Source organism: Vipera berus, assembly GCF_964194415.1.
Source record: "Vipera berus genome assembly, chromosome: 13".
NCBI classification, from domain to species: Eukaryota; Metazoa; Chordata; class Lepidosauria; order Squamata; family Viperidae; genus Vipera; species Vipera berus.
Window position 1 is genome coordinate 3,927,264 of NC_138216.1, and position 15,008 is coordinate 3,942,271.

The 15,008-nt window shown below is 44.9% G+C and overlaps 1 protein-coding gene across 1 annotated transcript; it reads right to left on the bottom strand.

Annotated features, from left to right (window-relative positions):
• Positions 1-1,457: 1,457 nt before the first annotated feature.
• On the bottom strand, positions 1,458-4,889 carry TNFRSF13B (TNF receptor superfamily member 13B; the record flags this gene model as incomplete). The annotated part of the gene is made up of 4 exons (XM_081337950.1): positions 1,458-1,702; positions 2,442-2,669; positions 3,803-3,919; positions 4,781-4,889. 4 exons carry the CDS (start codon positions 4,887-4,889, stop codon positions 1,458-1,460), a joined length of 699 nt encoding a protein of 232 aa, XP_081194076.1.
• Positions 4,890-15,008: the final 10,119 nt, after the last annotated feature.

Below are 15,008 nucleotides of genomic sequence, written 5' to 3' on the forward strand. Positions count from 1 at the left end.
ATTTCACGTTTTAAGCATCCTTTGGGGTCATTTAGATCAGAGGTCCCCAACCTTGGCAACTTTTAAGACTTGTGGGCTTCAACTCCCAGAATTCCTCAGCCAGCTGAAGCCCACAAGTCTTAAAAGTTGCCGAGGTTGGAGACCCCTGTTTCAGACAGATGGGAGGAGAGGGAAGAGGAGGAACGAAATGCAACTACGTGTTAATAGTTCATGGTTTGCAGCGAATGGCCTTTCCCTCCGAAAAACGTGGAGTAAGAGGGAGCCGCGCACCCTGCACCCTTCTCTCCTTGTCAGCTTCAAGTCACCGAGAGACGGCTTTCCTGGAGGGAAACTCCAAATACGAATACAGAATAAGTACTCTTTCTTTTCTTCAAATCACCTGCTCCCCGAGTCCTTTTTTTGAGATCTCCAAAGGGCCCAAATTCTGCATTCAGGCTATATATTTTTTTTAAAGCAAGAGGCCCTTTGCAGCAATTCATAGCCCTTAAAGTCTCAAAACGGGATAAACGGAGGAAGAATGGGACCACTGAGAAATACCACTTCCTTGGAAATCTTCCTCCAATTTTTTTTTTACTGAAAATCCGAGGAAGGGGCATAACGGGTGGGTGGGTGGGTGTAGGTCCTCGGCTTAACAACCGTTCTTTTAAGCAAACCAACCAGAGGGAAGTGCACAAACGCAACGGGATACAGTGAGCAAGACAAATCACAGCCTGCAGAGAGTCCTCGCCTTACAACAGTTCCATTTAGCAAACCGTGCGAAGTTGTAACGTCACTGAACAAAGGGACACACGACTGTTTATTGACACTTAACCGCCATGGCGGCATCCCCACGGTCAGGTGATCAAAATTTAGACGCTTGGCAACTGACTCCTATTTATGACGGGGTGTCGGGGTCAGGTCCCCTTTTGCGAACTTCCGATGAGCAAAAAAATGTCCACGGCGGGGATCCTCAAACTTGGCCACTTTGAAGACTTGTGGACTTCAACTTGTGAAGTCCACAAGTCTTGAAAGTGGCCACGTTTGGAGACGCCCTGGTCCACAGGGAAGCCACTTCACAACCATAGTCCTAATTTTAACGAGTGCAGCGATTCACTGAACGACTGGCAGGGAAGGTCGTGAAATGGGGCAAAGCTCATTTAACCCCCGTCTCCCTCCCTTAGCGACCGAAATTTGGGGGCTGAGTTCTGATCGTAAGGCGAGGACTCTCTGTGTAAGTAACCTCCTGTCCTTAAAGGAGTGATATTTAAGCATTTTGCTTTGGTGTCCGCCAGGAACCGGGAATTTCACGCCCGCGAGCGAACAATCTGGCATACTTTGGGGGTGGGGGGAAACACTGTAAAACAGGTCCTTACAATTCAAGACCTCAGCAATTCAAGCAGCTTTCTGACGCGGAGGTGGGGTGGGAGGGTGGGCCCAGTCAGGCTCCTGTCGTCCTCCTCCTCCGTCGCTTATATGGCTTAGCTCATCTGCATCTTTTCTTGGGAGGGGGAACATATAATTTGGAAATGGCAGTCTTCCAAGGAGCCAGGGGGAGCAGCGGCAACTTCAGCCAGCATCTCTAGCTGGTACGGCCTGGGGGATGCCCGGGTTTCCTGGATGGCAGCACTCACTTCGGGGAAGCAAAAGCCGCAGGTTTCCACGGGATCCGGAGTTTGGTTCCCGACGGAGTTGCTTCCCAAGCTTCCCGCTTCCATGAGACCATCTGAAAAAGCAAGAACAGTAACGGGAGTCGGAAGGGACCTTGGAGGTCCCTTTACAGGTCGTTCATCTGACCGTCAAGCAACTCTGGGCAGCTTTATGACTGCATTAAGGGAATTGGATTTTTTTATTCTATTTATACGGACCGTGGACCAGCTCAAGCTCTTCAGAGCTTTCTCTTTTTAAAAATCTGGGTAATCGGACTCGATTGCTGAGAATCGACTGCAGGGAAGTTGAAAGTTAACCAGCTTTAAGCAGAGCAGAAAGAATTTTTTATTTAAGATGCGTTTCTTTTTGTATAATGCATCCTCCTGGTTCAAGCAGAGGTTTTAGCCTTGGAAACGCTTAGAAAATGGCTTTTTTTCCAGTCCCAAAGTTGCTTTCTTTTTCAAAAGGAAACTGGACTTCCTTTTTCTTTTCTTTCCCCTGAAGAAGTTTCATTTCTTCAGTTCTGAAGGAGCTTCTGGGATGAGAAGCGAAACGTCTTGAAGGAAAATAAAATAAAATAAAATAAAGGAAGTCCAGTTGCCTTTTGAAAGTAGCCCCTTTGGGGCAAGCGTGACCTGGCTGACTTGAGGATTTGCACAAACATGCTCTTTTTTTGGTCAGGATCAAAACACCAGGTCCGCAAGTGAAGTGGATTCATTGCTGAAGAGCCTATGCAAAGGAATCTTCTGAGCATGGACGGAAGGACCCCAGGAAAGCTGTTGCTTCAGCTGGAGGGGGAAAAAAAAGAATTTTACCTTTTGGAAGATCTCCCTTTTTTGGGCAAGATGCTGATCTGGCTCGGCAAAACTTCTTGTCCCCCCTTTTTTGAAAGTAAATACAAGTCAACAGCAAGGAGAAGAGCAGAATGCAAAAAGAGAAGCCCAGGGCCATGTAGAGAAAAACCTGTTGGTCAAAAGTAGCATCCAGTTTGCGCTGGAGAGGCTGGAGAGCAGCTGGAGTTGGTAAAGAGGTTGTAAGGGGCTCTAGAAGTCAGATGGGGTGTGGAGAGAGAGAGAGAGAGAGAGAGAGAGAGAGGGGGGGGGGAGAGAGAGAGAGAGAGAGAGAAAAGGTTAATACTGTAAATGTTTCTCCCACACCCTGACTTATTTCAGTAGCAACTCTGATGAGTGAATTTTATCTTTGGATGCAAACAGAACAGATCTATGAAGATCTGGGCTACTGTGGGGTCCTTGACGCTCTCTAAGCTTGGACATTTTCCTGCAGACGTTTCATGACCAAACTAGGTAGCATTATCAAGGCTAGAAAGGAGTGGGAGTTGTGGGAGGAGGAGGAGGAGGAGGAGGAGGAGGAGGAGGAGGAGGAGGAGAACGACAACTATGGGGTCCTTGGTGCTCTCTGAGCTTGGTAGTTTTCCTGCAGACGGTTTTATTACCAAACTAGGTAACATTATCAGTGCTAGAAGGGAGGGGGGTTGCTACAAGCCACTTTCTAGCCCTGATAATGTTACAGTTGAGTCATGAAATGTCTGCAAGAATCCCACCAAGCTCAGAGAGCACCAAGGACCCCACAGCTCAACCCTGAGCTACAAATATTCTACTGGGTAACTTAGTCTCTGAGCTGACTACCCAAGTGAAGGTTGGTGATGGCCAATGGTTGCATTCAATCAAGCAATAATATGTATTTGGTCGCTAATCTTTTTTTTTTAAACCAAAACCAAAAACAATGTAAATAAATGCCATAAAACATGAACAGCTAGCAAAATGAACTGCGGCATAGGACATTCCCTTCTTCGTGACTACATTAAGCTTTTGTCTTTGATGCCCACCAGGAACTGGGAACTTAATGTCCACGAGTAAACTGGCAAAGATTTTTTATTTATTTTTTAAAAAAAAATCCTTGCTGGATTTCCTTGTGAAAAAAAAAACCCACCTTGAGAAATGGGAAGGATTTCCCTTCAGAATGTGACTGAGCGTAGTACTCTTGTCCCAGTTTACAGTTTCCCCGGACACATTTGTGACTAAATCTGCCCCTTTTGGAGAGGAACGTAACTAAGGGGGACCTGGCGAAGATCTCTCCGTGTGTCTTGTATCCTGGGGTGGAAAACACACCGGGGGTGGGGAAACGTTTTTTTTTTGGACCCCTCTTCAGCTCTTACTTCTACAGAAAGGCGCGCATTGTTTGGGGTGTTGTCCGCAGATGCTGAAGCATTTGACACATTCTCTCAGCAGCTGGTCGTAGTAGGAGCCCTCTTGCTTGTTGCACTCCAAGGAGCCTAAGAGAAAAGCAGAGTTTGTGCAAAGAAGGGAGAGAAATCTGCACACATCTTTGCTCCGCCCACCAAAGAACCACCCAGTCTTTGCTCATTGGCTATCAAATCCTGTAGCCATGGAAACAGCAGCATCCTTGAGATGGCTAAGGCAGCGGAAAGGGAGGCGGCCACCCACCTTTCCATCTCCTGCCTCCTTCAACACCTGGCTTCTCAGGGTGTGGTAGAACATTTTCCAGCTGTTGGTCAAGGCTGGCTGCTAAGCTCCGGAGCTTGGCAAAGGGTGGGTAGTAAAAGTGCTTTAGAGCAGGGGTGTCTGACCTTGGCAACTTATAAGACGGGTGGACTTCAACTCCCAGCATTCTGGGAATGGAAGCCCGTGGGTCTTAAAGTGGCCAAGGTTGGACGTCTCTGTTTTAGAGCATGAAAGCCAATTCATAGTGTCATGGTTCCGACAGATGTTTCTGCATTGACACATAGCTCCTTGGTCATTTGGCTTTCCAGCCACCCACTTTCTGCAGATGTGCAAAGGAAGTAGCTCTAGTACCAGCTGGAGACCACGTCCTACGTTGCTACCTTGCTAAGTGTCTTAACCAGCCATAAACTGACCATCCTTGGTCAGAACCTGGACCACTAATTTAGATCAGCCTCCTCGTAGCCTCCGAAATTGAGGACATGAGGCTGTGATCTGGAGGAGGCCAGTGGGTCGAGGAAGATCTCTTGGTAAAGAACTGAGCGGCATGGTCTGCTCACAGGGGCTAAACAACCACATCTGCAGCACCTCTGCTGGTGCTGGAAGGCCAACATGGCTGAATAACACACCTCTTTCAGTGGTAAGCCCTAAAACATCATTTTTCAGATGCTTACTGCAGACATCGGCACATCCTTGGGACTTGAGTGGTTGGCAGGCGTATTTGCAAGACACACAATTACTCAGAAGGCCATCCCAATACTGTCCCTTCGAGCACGGTTGCATGATCCGTCGAAAATGCACGTCTTAATCCAGGGTGGTTTCTAAAAACAGAAAACAGGTTGCAGAAAAAGAAGCCTGACCAGAGTTGGCTACGTAGAATCATAGAGCTGGAAAGGACTCTGGAGGTCTTCTAGTCCAACCCCCACTGCTCATAGCAGGAGTCCTTATACTATCCTCCATCTTGGACATCCCAGGTCTAATTTTGAAAAGCCCTAGTGATGGAGCCTCCACAACTCCACTGATTAATTGTTCTCACCGTCAGGAAATTTCTCCTTAGTTCCAGGTTGAATCTCTCCCTGATCATCTCCAGAGGCTTCTTGTCTTTCTCTCAGGTGCTTTGGAGAATGAGTCAGCTTCATCTCTGTGATTGCCCCTCAAGTACTGGAAGACTGCTATCCTTATCACCCTAAATCAGGGGTCTTCAAACTTGGCCCTTTTATGACTTGTGGACTTGAACTCCCAGAATTCCTCAGCCAGACACGCTAGCTAGTTCCCTCAACCCTTCATCGTGGGGTTTGCCCTCCAGATCCCTCATCATCTTTGTTGCTCTTCTCTGGACTCTTCCTAGGATCCTGGCCTCGTCTGTGTATCACGGTGACCAGAACTATGGCCTCACTCGTGCTGTATAAAGCAGTACGATCACTAACATGGTTTCTTTTTTTTTACCCCACAGGGTTTTGTGTGTGTGTGTGTGTGTCCGGTCCATGGGGTGTATGACTCATGTGTTCTGCAACTGTGGTTTATTCAATAAACCACAGCTAAAGAAACGGTGGCTTAAGAGTGTCCTGCTAACGCTCCAAGAGGGAGAAATTGAAGGTAAATTTACATCTAGAACCTGACTGGATTTATGTCTGGTTCATAAAATGGCTCCAAGGCAAGGTGTTTGTTTTAACCAGATTGCGTTGCACAAGTCGCAATGGCCCAGTTCATCCACCAAGGCTGTAAACCACGCTTTGGAAACTGTCATGGCTGACCCGCCTATAATGACTCAACAAACTGACACCGCAACTTAAGCGAAAGCAAAGTAGGTGTTGCACAGCGCTGTGCGTGCGTGTGTGCGCGCGCGTGCCGCACGATTCCTGCATGTTTGTGTTTTCCACAAGGAGCTTTTCTCCTCGCTTCAGCTGCGTAAGAAATAAGATTCCCTGTAATTTACGTTAGGAAAATCAAAACCAATGGAGGTACGGTGTTATTAATTTTTAAAAAAAAAAATGACCAGCGTTTTCGGCAGGCTGATGTGCAGGAGACGGACAGAGGTAGAAACTCCCAAGATTTTTGCAGTCTTTTAGACCTAAATGGAAGATGGATACGGCAGGTTGAATGCAGCAATTGCCTGTAGGAATTGCAGCAGACAGCCTCCTCCTTCCATACTTTTTTTGTTGTTGTTAAAAAAAAAACACAAAGCTTTCTGCAACTATGATAAGACCCTTCTTTGGGCAAAATGCCCAGGCTAGGAAATATAACTGCAGATAATGCTTTTAAGGGGGATAAAGGATAAACATGTCAGTGAAGGCTAAGCATTAGCTGGAGAGAATCCAAACTTTTAAAAGAAAATATACCAGCTGTTATAAACCATTTTTTTCTCCTCCCCTGCTCGTTTATTTGATTAAAAGCTCTCTTTTCTCATTTCCCTTTATTTATTTTATTTATTTATAATGAGACTTGTATGCCGCCCTATCTCCCGAAGGACTCAGGGCGGCTAACAAGAATAAAATACAAATAAATACAAATATTAAAAAAAAAGAATTAAATTGTGTCAAAGTCCCACTAAAACCAATAAAAACATTTAAAATCATAATTAAAAACCCCATTGTCATCAGTCCGGGTCGGTCTGTTGGAAAAGATATGTCTTAAGGTCACGGCGAAAGGACCGAAGGTCTGGGGCCATCCGGAGCTCCCGGGGGAGTTTAAATACTTGGCTTCACTTCCACAGGACAAGAAGCAACGGATGGAAACTAAACAAGGAGAGGAGCAACCTAGAACTAAGGAGAAACTTCCTAGCAGTGAGAACAATTAACCGGTGGAACAGCTGGCCTCCAGAAGTTGTGGGTGCTCCATTACTGGAGGTGTTGAAGAAGAATTTGGACAGACATTTGTCTGAAGTGGTCTAGGATCTCCTGCTTGAGCAGGGGGCTGGACTAGAAGACCTCCAAGGTCCCTTCCCACTCTGTCATTCTGCTCTTTATTTATTCTAAAGGCTAAATCATACAGGGAGGGTTTGAGGGAGCTAGGTATGTCTAGGGCTAGGCTAGCAAAGAGAAAGACTAGGGGGTAACGATAAATGACGCGGTAAACGTCTTCCAATATTTTGAAGGCTTGTCACAACAACAGTGGATCTACCTAGTCTCCAAAGTACCTGAGGACAGGACAATATAGGTAATGAATGGAAGAATATCAAAGACAAATCCAACCTAGAACGAAACAGAAATGTCTTTCAAATCTTCAGAAGTTCTGGGTGCTCCATCAATGGAGGTTCTGGAGGAGAGCCTTTTGGTCTGGAACGATATAGACTAAGTCTCCTGCTTGAGCAGGGCCTTGGAAGGTCCCTTCCAACTCTAGTATTCTGTATTATTCTTTGGCAGATCAGACCTTTCCAAGGAAGAAAAAAGTTAAGAGACCGGGCAAAGGGAAAGAGAGGAAGGGTTAAATGCCTCCAGTCCACCTCTCTCGGAAGACACCTGCAGCTAGATTGTGTGTCAAGAGAAAACAATATGGTAGAAAGAAAAAAACAATTATGGAAAGCTGAGTTTCAGAAAAGACTAGAAAATAACCCATTTGGCCTGTTGGGAGATTGAACTGAGATTATTTGCATTTGCTGCAGTTTTCCTGGAGGCACTTGACTCATCAGGGTGAGAAGAAGAAGAAGAAGAAGAAGAAGAAGAAAAAAGAATATTGGGCTACACGGATCTGTTCTTAGGAACCACGAAGAGCAATTTTTTAATTCCTTAGCCATTCTTTTCATATCAACCTGCAGGGCTCAATAGTCGAAGCCTTTAGGCAAATAATAATAATAATAATAATAATAATAATAATAATAATAATAATAATAATAATAATAATAATAATAATAATAATAATAATAATAATAATAATAATAATAGAAGAATAGGAGCCACTCCTGAGGCAGACACAACTTTGAAAAGACAAGATGAAACAAGAAATGGAAAAAAATGGATATATATATATATATATGTTGCATTTGTCAATGCTCACAACTAAAGGTGTGCGATATTTTGGCATTTCTTCCTGACTTTGCAAGGATGGGTTTATTTCTTTATTTTAGCAACTTGAGTTGGCGCATCATGGCTCCTAGATCAAGGATGCCCAACCCTCCCTCTTATCGGGCTTTCAAAGCTATTGTGAACCAAGGCAAGATTATTATGTATACATTGGCCTGCCACTTTAAGAAATTAAATAATACCAATGTAAAAGAGAGCCAGGCCAGAGATGTTGCACCCAACCCAATGATTTAAGGCACGGCTCAACTCAACTCAACTCAATCCATCTGGACAGCTCTCCGAGGTTCAAACTTCTCCAAGCTTTGGACCTCGTGAGCTAAGCCACCATAACGTCCTCTACTGATGTTTCCATTGCAATTGTCAGAAAAACCACTTGACTTCCGAGCAGCAGGAATTCTGCATTCCTGAAAGGGAACGGAGGTGGGCCTCCAGAGAAAAACCTCGATGCGATTTTATTTCACTTGCCTTTAAATTGAATTAAAACATAAATCCTGAAATTATTAACCCATATAGTTAACCATTTCCTCCCTCTGGTCATATTTAAAGTTACAACTTTCACAAGCCATCTGGGGCTGGACCCAAGGCTTCTGGAGGCCACGCAGAACTCTGAAGGGCTAAGTCGCGTCTTTTTGACTTAAAAGAAAATCAGATTTTACTTACCTTTTCCCCCCTGCTGCTGAACTGAGCTGAACTTCTCTCTGCTGATGGTCATCTCCTTCATGTCATCTAGATGTGTCCCTGGTCCTTAACTTCTGGGGTTTATTATGAGTCCTTCATTTGATTAGAGTCTCTCTGTGCGTTTCCTGGGGATTTCCCCTCAGAGGCTTTAGATGCAAACCAACTCAACAAAATCTGAACCAGGAGGATGTCTTTTGCTGAGTTTTCCCCCCAAGGGAACATCAGAAACGCCACTTCAGTCATTTGTTAACCTCTCTTTTTCCAGAAAAAGATTATTCAGTTTGCTTTGTAAATGTCAACAGGTTGCTGGTGTGGAAGAAGCCAGCCCAAAGCTACTCAGAACTTTTGAAAATGAGGAAATTCTTCTGGGGTGGGTTTTTTTTTTTTTGCTGCTACTCCCTCGTTTTCCCAATGCTGTTTTTCTTAAGAGATGAGATGACCCTAGAAGATGGGTCATCACCTCCCTCAAGACCATGGACTCAGTCCTTCAACCTTGGCTGGTGGCTTTGATGCTACAGAAGAACGTCTTCTCTTGCTTCTCACCTCCAGCGTGCTGAAGATGTACTTCTTCATTTTCTACCTTTCTGTGTCAGCGGCTTCAAGCTGGAATTCGCCCAGGTGATGCCAAACCAAGGACCCCAACTTCTGCACCGTCTATGGGGAGAAGAATATCTTCTGGGCCCACACCCAAATGGAATGGAAGGGTGTTGTTGTTGTTTTTAACGGAGAAACCCCTTTGATATATCCGTTTCTTTCTTAGACCCTTTCTTAAGACACGTCAGCCATGGACAATCCTGAATAGCATGTACACCTCACATGGCATCTTCTAGGACCTTCGGCACCAATGGGGAAGAGCATTCTCCCTTCAGTGTGACTGTGGGGTCCCTTGTCAAACTGTAGATCACATCGTGAGCGGCTGTAAGCTGAGGGCATACACCGGTCCAGCATGTCTATGGAGGTTCTTAGTCCTCCAGGACAGGTCATGGTTGTCCAAGAAGCTTCTTTAGCTCTGACTGGATGGTGATGCTAGAGACTAGATCCTTCATTCCCCATCATCCAGTCGGAGCTGAAGAAGCTTCTTGGACAAGAAGCGAAAGGTCTTCTTCAAAGAAAAACAAGGAAGTCCAGTTGCCTCCTGAAAAAAAAAGCACTTTTGGGAACCCGTCCAGTACACTACCTGATTTTTGAAATAAAAATGATGATGCTCTTCAAGGGTTAGATGGCCTAGAAGACATTGGCATTTGAACACAGATCTTCTTAACATTGACAGGTTATTGTGTCTTACTAATCTAGGTTGAAATGTTAAATATATATTGCTAGCCCACGTAGGATAGGCCATAAGCTAAATAAATCCTCTTAGAAGAGCATGGCCTTAAACCACTTGGCGTGGCTTCCCTTTTGTGCTAGTTGGTTTGTGGGCTGTGGATAGATTACAGGTAGCCCTCGAATTATGACCAGAGTGGAGCCCACAAGGTCTGTTGTTAAGTGAGACATTTCCGAAGTGAGTTTTGCCCCGTTTTACAAACTTTCTTGCCTCAGTTGTTGAGGGAATCACCGCAGGAGCTGAGTTAGTAACCCGGCTGTGAGGCGAATTTGGCTTCCCTCCTTGACTTTGCTTGTCAGGAGGTCACAAATGGGGATCATGTGACCCCGGGACACAGCGACCGTCATAAATATAAATATAAACCAGTTGCCGAGCCTCTGAATTTTCATCACGTGATCCTGGGGACGCTATAACGGTCGTAAATGTGGAAAAAAAACAGGTCCCATGGTGGATTCCAGCTTGAAGCTGCTGACACAGAAAGCTAGAAAACGGCCCGAGGTCACTTTTTTCCGTGCCGTTGTAACTCTGAACGCTCCCTAAATGAACTGTCGTAAGTCGAGGACTGAATGTACTCCTGGCTATGGGGCAACGGAGAGAAGGGCTCACCCTGGAGCTTATGAAAGTATCATCTGTTCCCGGAGGGGCTTGGCGTAGAGTCATTTTTCTCTGTTTTGAACTTCGTAACCTTGCTGGTACTTGAAAGTACCAGGTTTGCTTTCGGCACAAAGCGGTCATCTGTTGTTTCTCCTACCTTCTTGCCGCCAACAAGCCGAGATCTGGGGCAGCCACGAACCTTCCCCCAAGCTAGAGCGGCCTTCTTCTGGCCACCCTCACCAAGGCTGGGGAGGATGGGACAGCTAAAAATGCAAGATATGTCGCAGGCACAGATTGGGTGCTGCTGGTAAAATTCAGGGCAGAAGAATCTCCGGATCAGCGTGAGATTCAGACGCGGCTTTTTCGAAACGAATCACGTGAACTCCTCCTGGGGACGTCTTTCAGGACAGTTCCTGGTCAGCGGGGCAGGAATGCTTCGTTCTCGTCTTATTCTGGGATGCTTTGGGGATTTCCTAGTCTACCCTAACCCCTCTCAGCCTTCCAAGCGTTAACCGTGTTAAATCCTGCCTAACGCTTTTTCAGGGTCACTCAAGTTTTACAGCAAATATCTCCCCTAACAGCAACCTTTTACACCTGTAGACGGGCTACAGGCATTCCTTGACTTAGAATTATCGCTTTAGCGACCATTCAAAGTTACAACAGCACCAGGGGGGAAAAAAAAGAGAATTACAACCGTTAATCTCACTTATAACCAAATGCAGCGTCCCCACGATCACGGGGCCAAATTTCAGACGCTCGTCCACTGACTCCTATTTATGATGGTTGCAGTGTTCCCAGCTCGTGTTATCCCCTTTTTGTGACCCGGGGGAAGCCAGTTTCACTTTAACAATGGGGTTACTTACTTAAGAAACTGCAGGGATCATTATTACTGATACTACTGTTGTGGACACTAAGCTGATGTTGAACTTAATTACGGCAGCGAGACTTTTAGTAGCGCAATATTGGAAGAAGGAAGAACTGCCGACTATAGAAGAATGGACTTTAAAAGTCTCCAATCTGGCGGAAATGGCAAAGATTTCAGCGTACTTGAAAGATCAAACGCAACAGAGATATATTGTGGAGTGGAGAAGATGGATTGATTATATTCAGAATAAATATGGGACTAAAAAGTTCCATCTAGCATTTGAATAAGTACTGATGTGATATTTATATTGCTTGTAGTTATTTTATAAGAGTTAAAGTGCGATAGATTTAATATTTTATTGTTGTTTGCATATGGTAGATTATGATTGCTTGTATTTTTATACCCTGTATTGAGCTCTGGGAAGTCGGGGAGGGGGGAGGGGGAAGGGAGGGGTTTTGTCTTTTTAAAAAATGTATTGTAAAACTTTTCAATAAAAAAAAAAGAAACTGCAGGGATTCACTTAAGAACTGTGGTGAGAAAGGTCGTCAAACAGGGCAAAACTCACTGAACGAGTGTCTCACTGAACAACATAAATGTTGGGCTCCATTATGGTCATAAGCCGAGATTGTCTGTAATTGGGGAGGAAAAGGAATTTTCCTTGGCCTGTTTAAGGCCGTATGTTCTATAATTATTTTTTTTTTAAAAAAAACAAACCTGAGTCGTTAAATCCTTCCTTCTTTTTTTCCTTTGAGGTTACCGTGATTCATGTCTTTTTTCTTCTTTCTGATTTATATAGACACACAAGCTGTTCCCCATTTAAAGAAAACCTGGGCTGGTTTTGATTTCACTGGCTCCAATTTGCATGTCAAACAAAAATAGGTTCTGAAGGAAGTCTATTTTTTAAAATTTTGACTTTTGTTTTTTAGCAAGGCATTAATACGTGAAAAACCAGGATAATTTGGAAAGGAGCTTTTTTTCCCTTGTCTGGAGAGAAATGAAGAAGCCATTGCCTCTTCGAAAACGCTGGTCCTCTGCCAGGTTTAAAAAAAAAAAGTTTTTCATTTAAAAAGCATAAAATACATCTGGGCGCCTTTGTTACCGGAACAAACATTTTAAACAAGCGATCGCTCCAGATGAGTCAGTGTAACATCGCAATTTTACCGAACGTTCAAAGCTTTGATTTGCAAAAGAGTTTCCCTTTAAAAAAAAAAAGTTTGCTTCTTTAGCGATGCAGGAGACTTTTGCGCTTTTCTCCTGGTCCTCCGGCTCAAGAAGATTTTTTTAAAACAAAAATTCTCTCGACCATAGTTTGAATACAGGTAGTCCTCAGCGTACGAGTATCTGTTTAGCGACCAAAGTGACAACAGGCCTGAAAAAAGTGACTTAGGACCATTTTTCACACTTAACAACTGTTGCGACATCCCCATAATCAAAATTCAGCCGCTTGGCCTCTGACCCGTATTTATGACGGTTGCTGTTGCGACCTTCCGACGAGCAAAGTCAATGGGGGAAGAAGCCCACTTAACGGTGGCGAGAAAGGCTGTAAAATGGGACCAAATTCATTTGACCAATGTTTCACTTAGCAATGGCAATTTTGGGCTCCGTCGCGGTCGTAAGTCGAGGACTTCACTCTACCAAGGCGACTGAGATTGTCTCCTTTGAAATACGTTTTAAAATGCCAGTCCCCGCTCTTGGGGCTGAATGAGAAACAGCAGAGGAAAAATCCAGTTTATTTATTTATTTATTTTAAAAATGGTTTTGCATAGCACTCCTTTCTCAAACACCGCCCGCTCACATTCTACGCAAAGTATTGCCATGCTCTTTATTCGTTCAATCGTGTGGGGTTTTTTTTTGCTTTATACAGCCGCCCGCTTTCCTAGCAACTCCGGGTGGTTAGCAAAAAGAATGAAAAAAAACTACACAGAACGGCAAACAAAAATGCAACTTGTCAAGGACCCACCCTTACTTCTAACAGACCTCCTGCCCCCCCCCTTTTTTTATGGAGAACAAATAGTTCATTTAGGGATGGTCCAATTTCTTTTAAAAGCGTATCTTTGGAATCGGCGCCAATTTCTCAAGGACTGGCCCCCTTTTTTCTCCCCCACCGTAGAATATTCTTCATGTTGATCGCCCGGTGTCTTTCATTGCATCAATGGGGTTAAGACGTTCAGACAGGGAGAAACTAATTCTGCGTCACTGGTCCTGTTCTCCAATCGTTGCTACAAAAATCAGGTTTCATTGATACATACTGAAAGAAGAGAGGTTTTGCTGCGATGGCTTCCTCGCTGGATTCACAGCCCAAGAATTGTGCCTCGCTGGGGTTCCCCTCAGCCTGCATAAGGAAGCATGCCCTACAAGAGCTGCTTGCTGGCCATAGTAGAGAAGATTGCAAAGCAGCTGTTTCCTACTGGGTCTAAACCTGGCATGGTTTTAACTAGGAGTTGTACGATAAGCTATGGTAGCTTGATTCATCCAATGAGGCACGGATATATAGAGTATAGAATGTAGAACTGTGGAATTTAGATCCTGCCCGAAGCCGAAATGAAATGTTTGAGTTTGCGTGCCGCACGTCTACAGTTCAACTAGCTCTATGTTACCTGCCCTGATGGACAGTAGCTCTGCAAGGGACCAAACGCAAGCTGCTCCAGCCTTACCTGGAGATGCTGGAGAGCCATCTATAAAACAGGCACCCTCTGATTGAGCTGTAGGTTCTCCTTACAGGTAAATGTGACGTTTCCCCCATCCTAAACCAAGGCCTGATTGAACCAAGACTATAGGAAGCTACTTGGTGCCAAAGCAGACTCGGAATATTATTTTTGTTGCATGGCACTTGAGAAGGACGCTCCGTCAACAGAACTGCCCGTTCAGATTAAGGGTCTAAAGCAGGGGTCTTCAAACTTGGCCCTTTTGTGACTTGTGGACTTCAACTCCCAGAATTCCTCAGCCGGCTGAGGAATTCTGGGAGTTGAAGTCCACAAGTCACAAAAGGGCCAAGTTTGAAGACCCCTGGTCTAAAGGGTTACAGGATCTAGTGCACTGGTCCCTTGCAGGGAATTCTGGGAGCTGAAGTCCAGGCATCTTAAAGCGAAGAAGGCTGCTCTCGTGTCTTGGGCTGAAGGAAGAATCGACTGTTGGAAACAGAACCCATGTCCTCAACATTGCTAAAGTATCTCAGGAGCAATCTGTCCTTTTTTGTTGTTGTTGTTTTTTTGCAAATTTCAAAAGCCCTGTGTATTTGCCAGCTGCAGGTCCAGCAGTGGTCATTTCAGGTGCGGTTCCCCAAAGCTGCAGGGGTGTTGTTTCGGGTATTTCATCTCAGGCAGTAGAATGTTCTCGGGGACAATCCACCACCAACCCTAACCCACTTCCTCCGAAGCAGTGCAGAGACCCAAAGGCTTGGCATGAGAAAGACCGAGCATTTT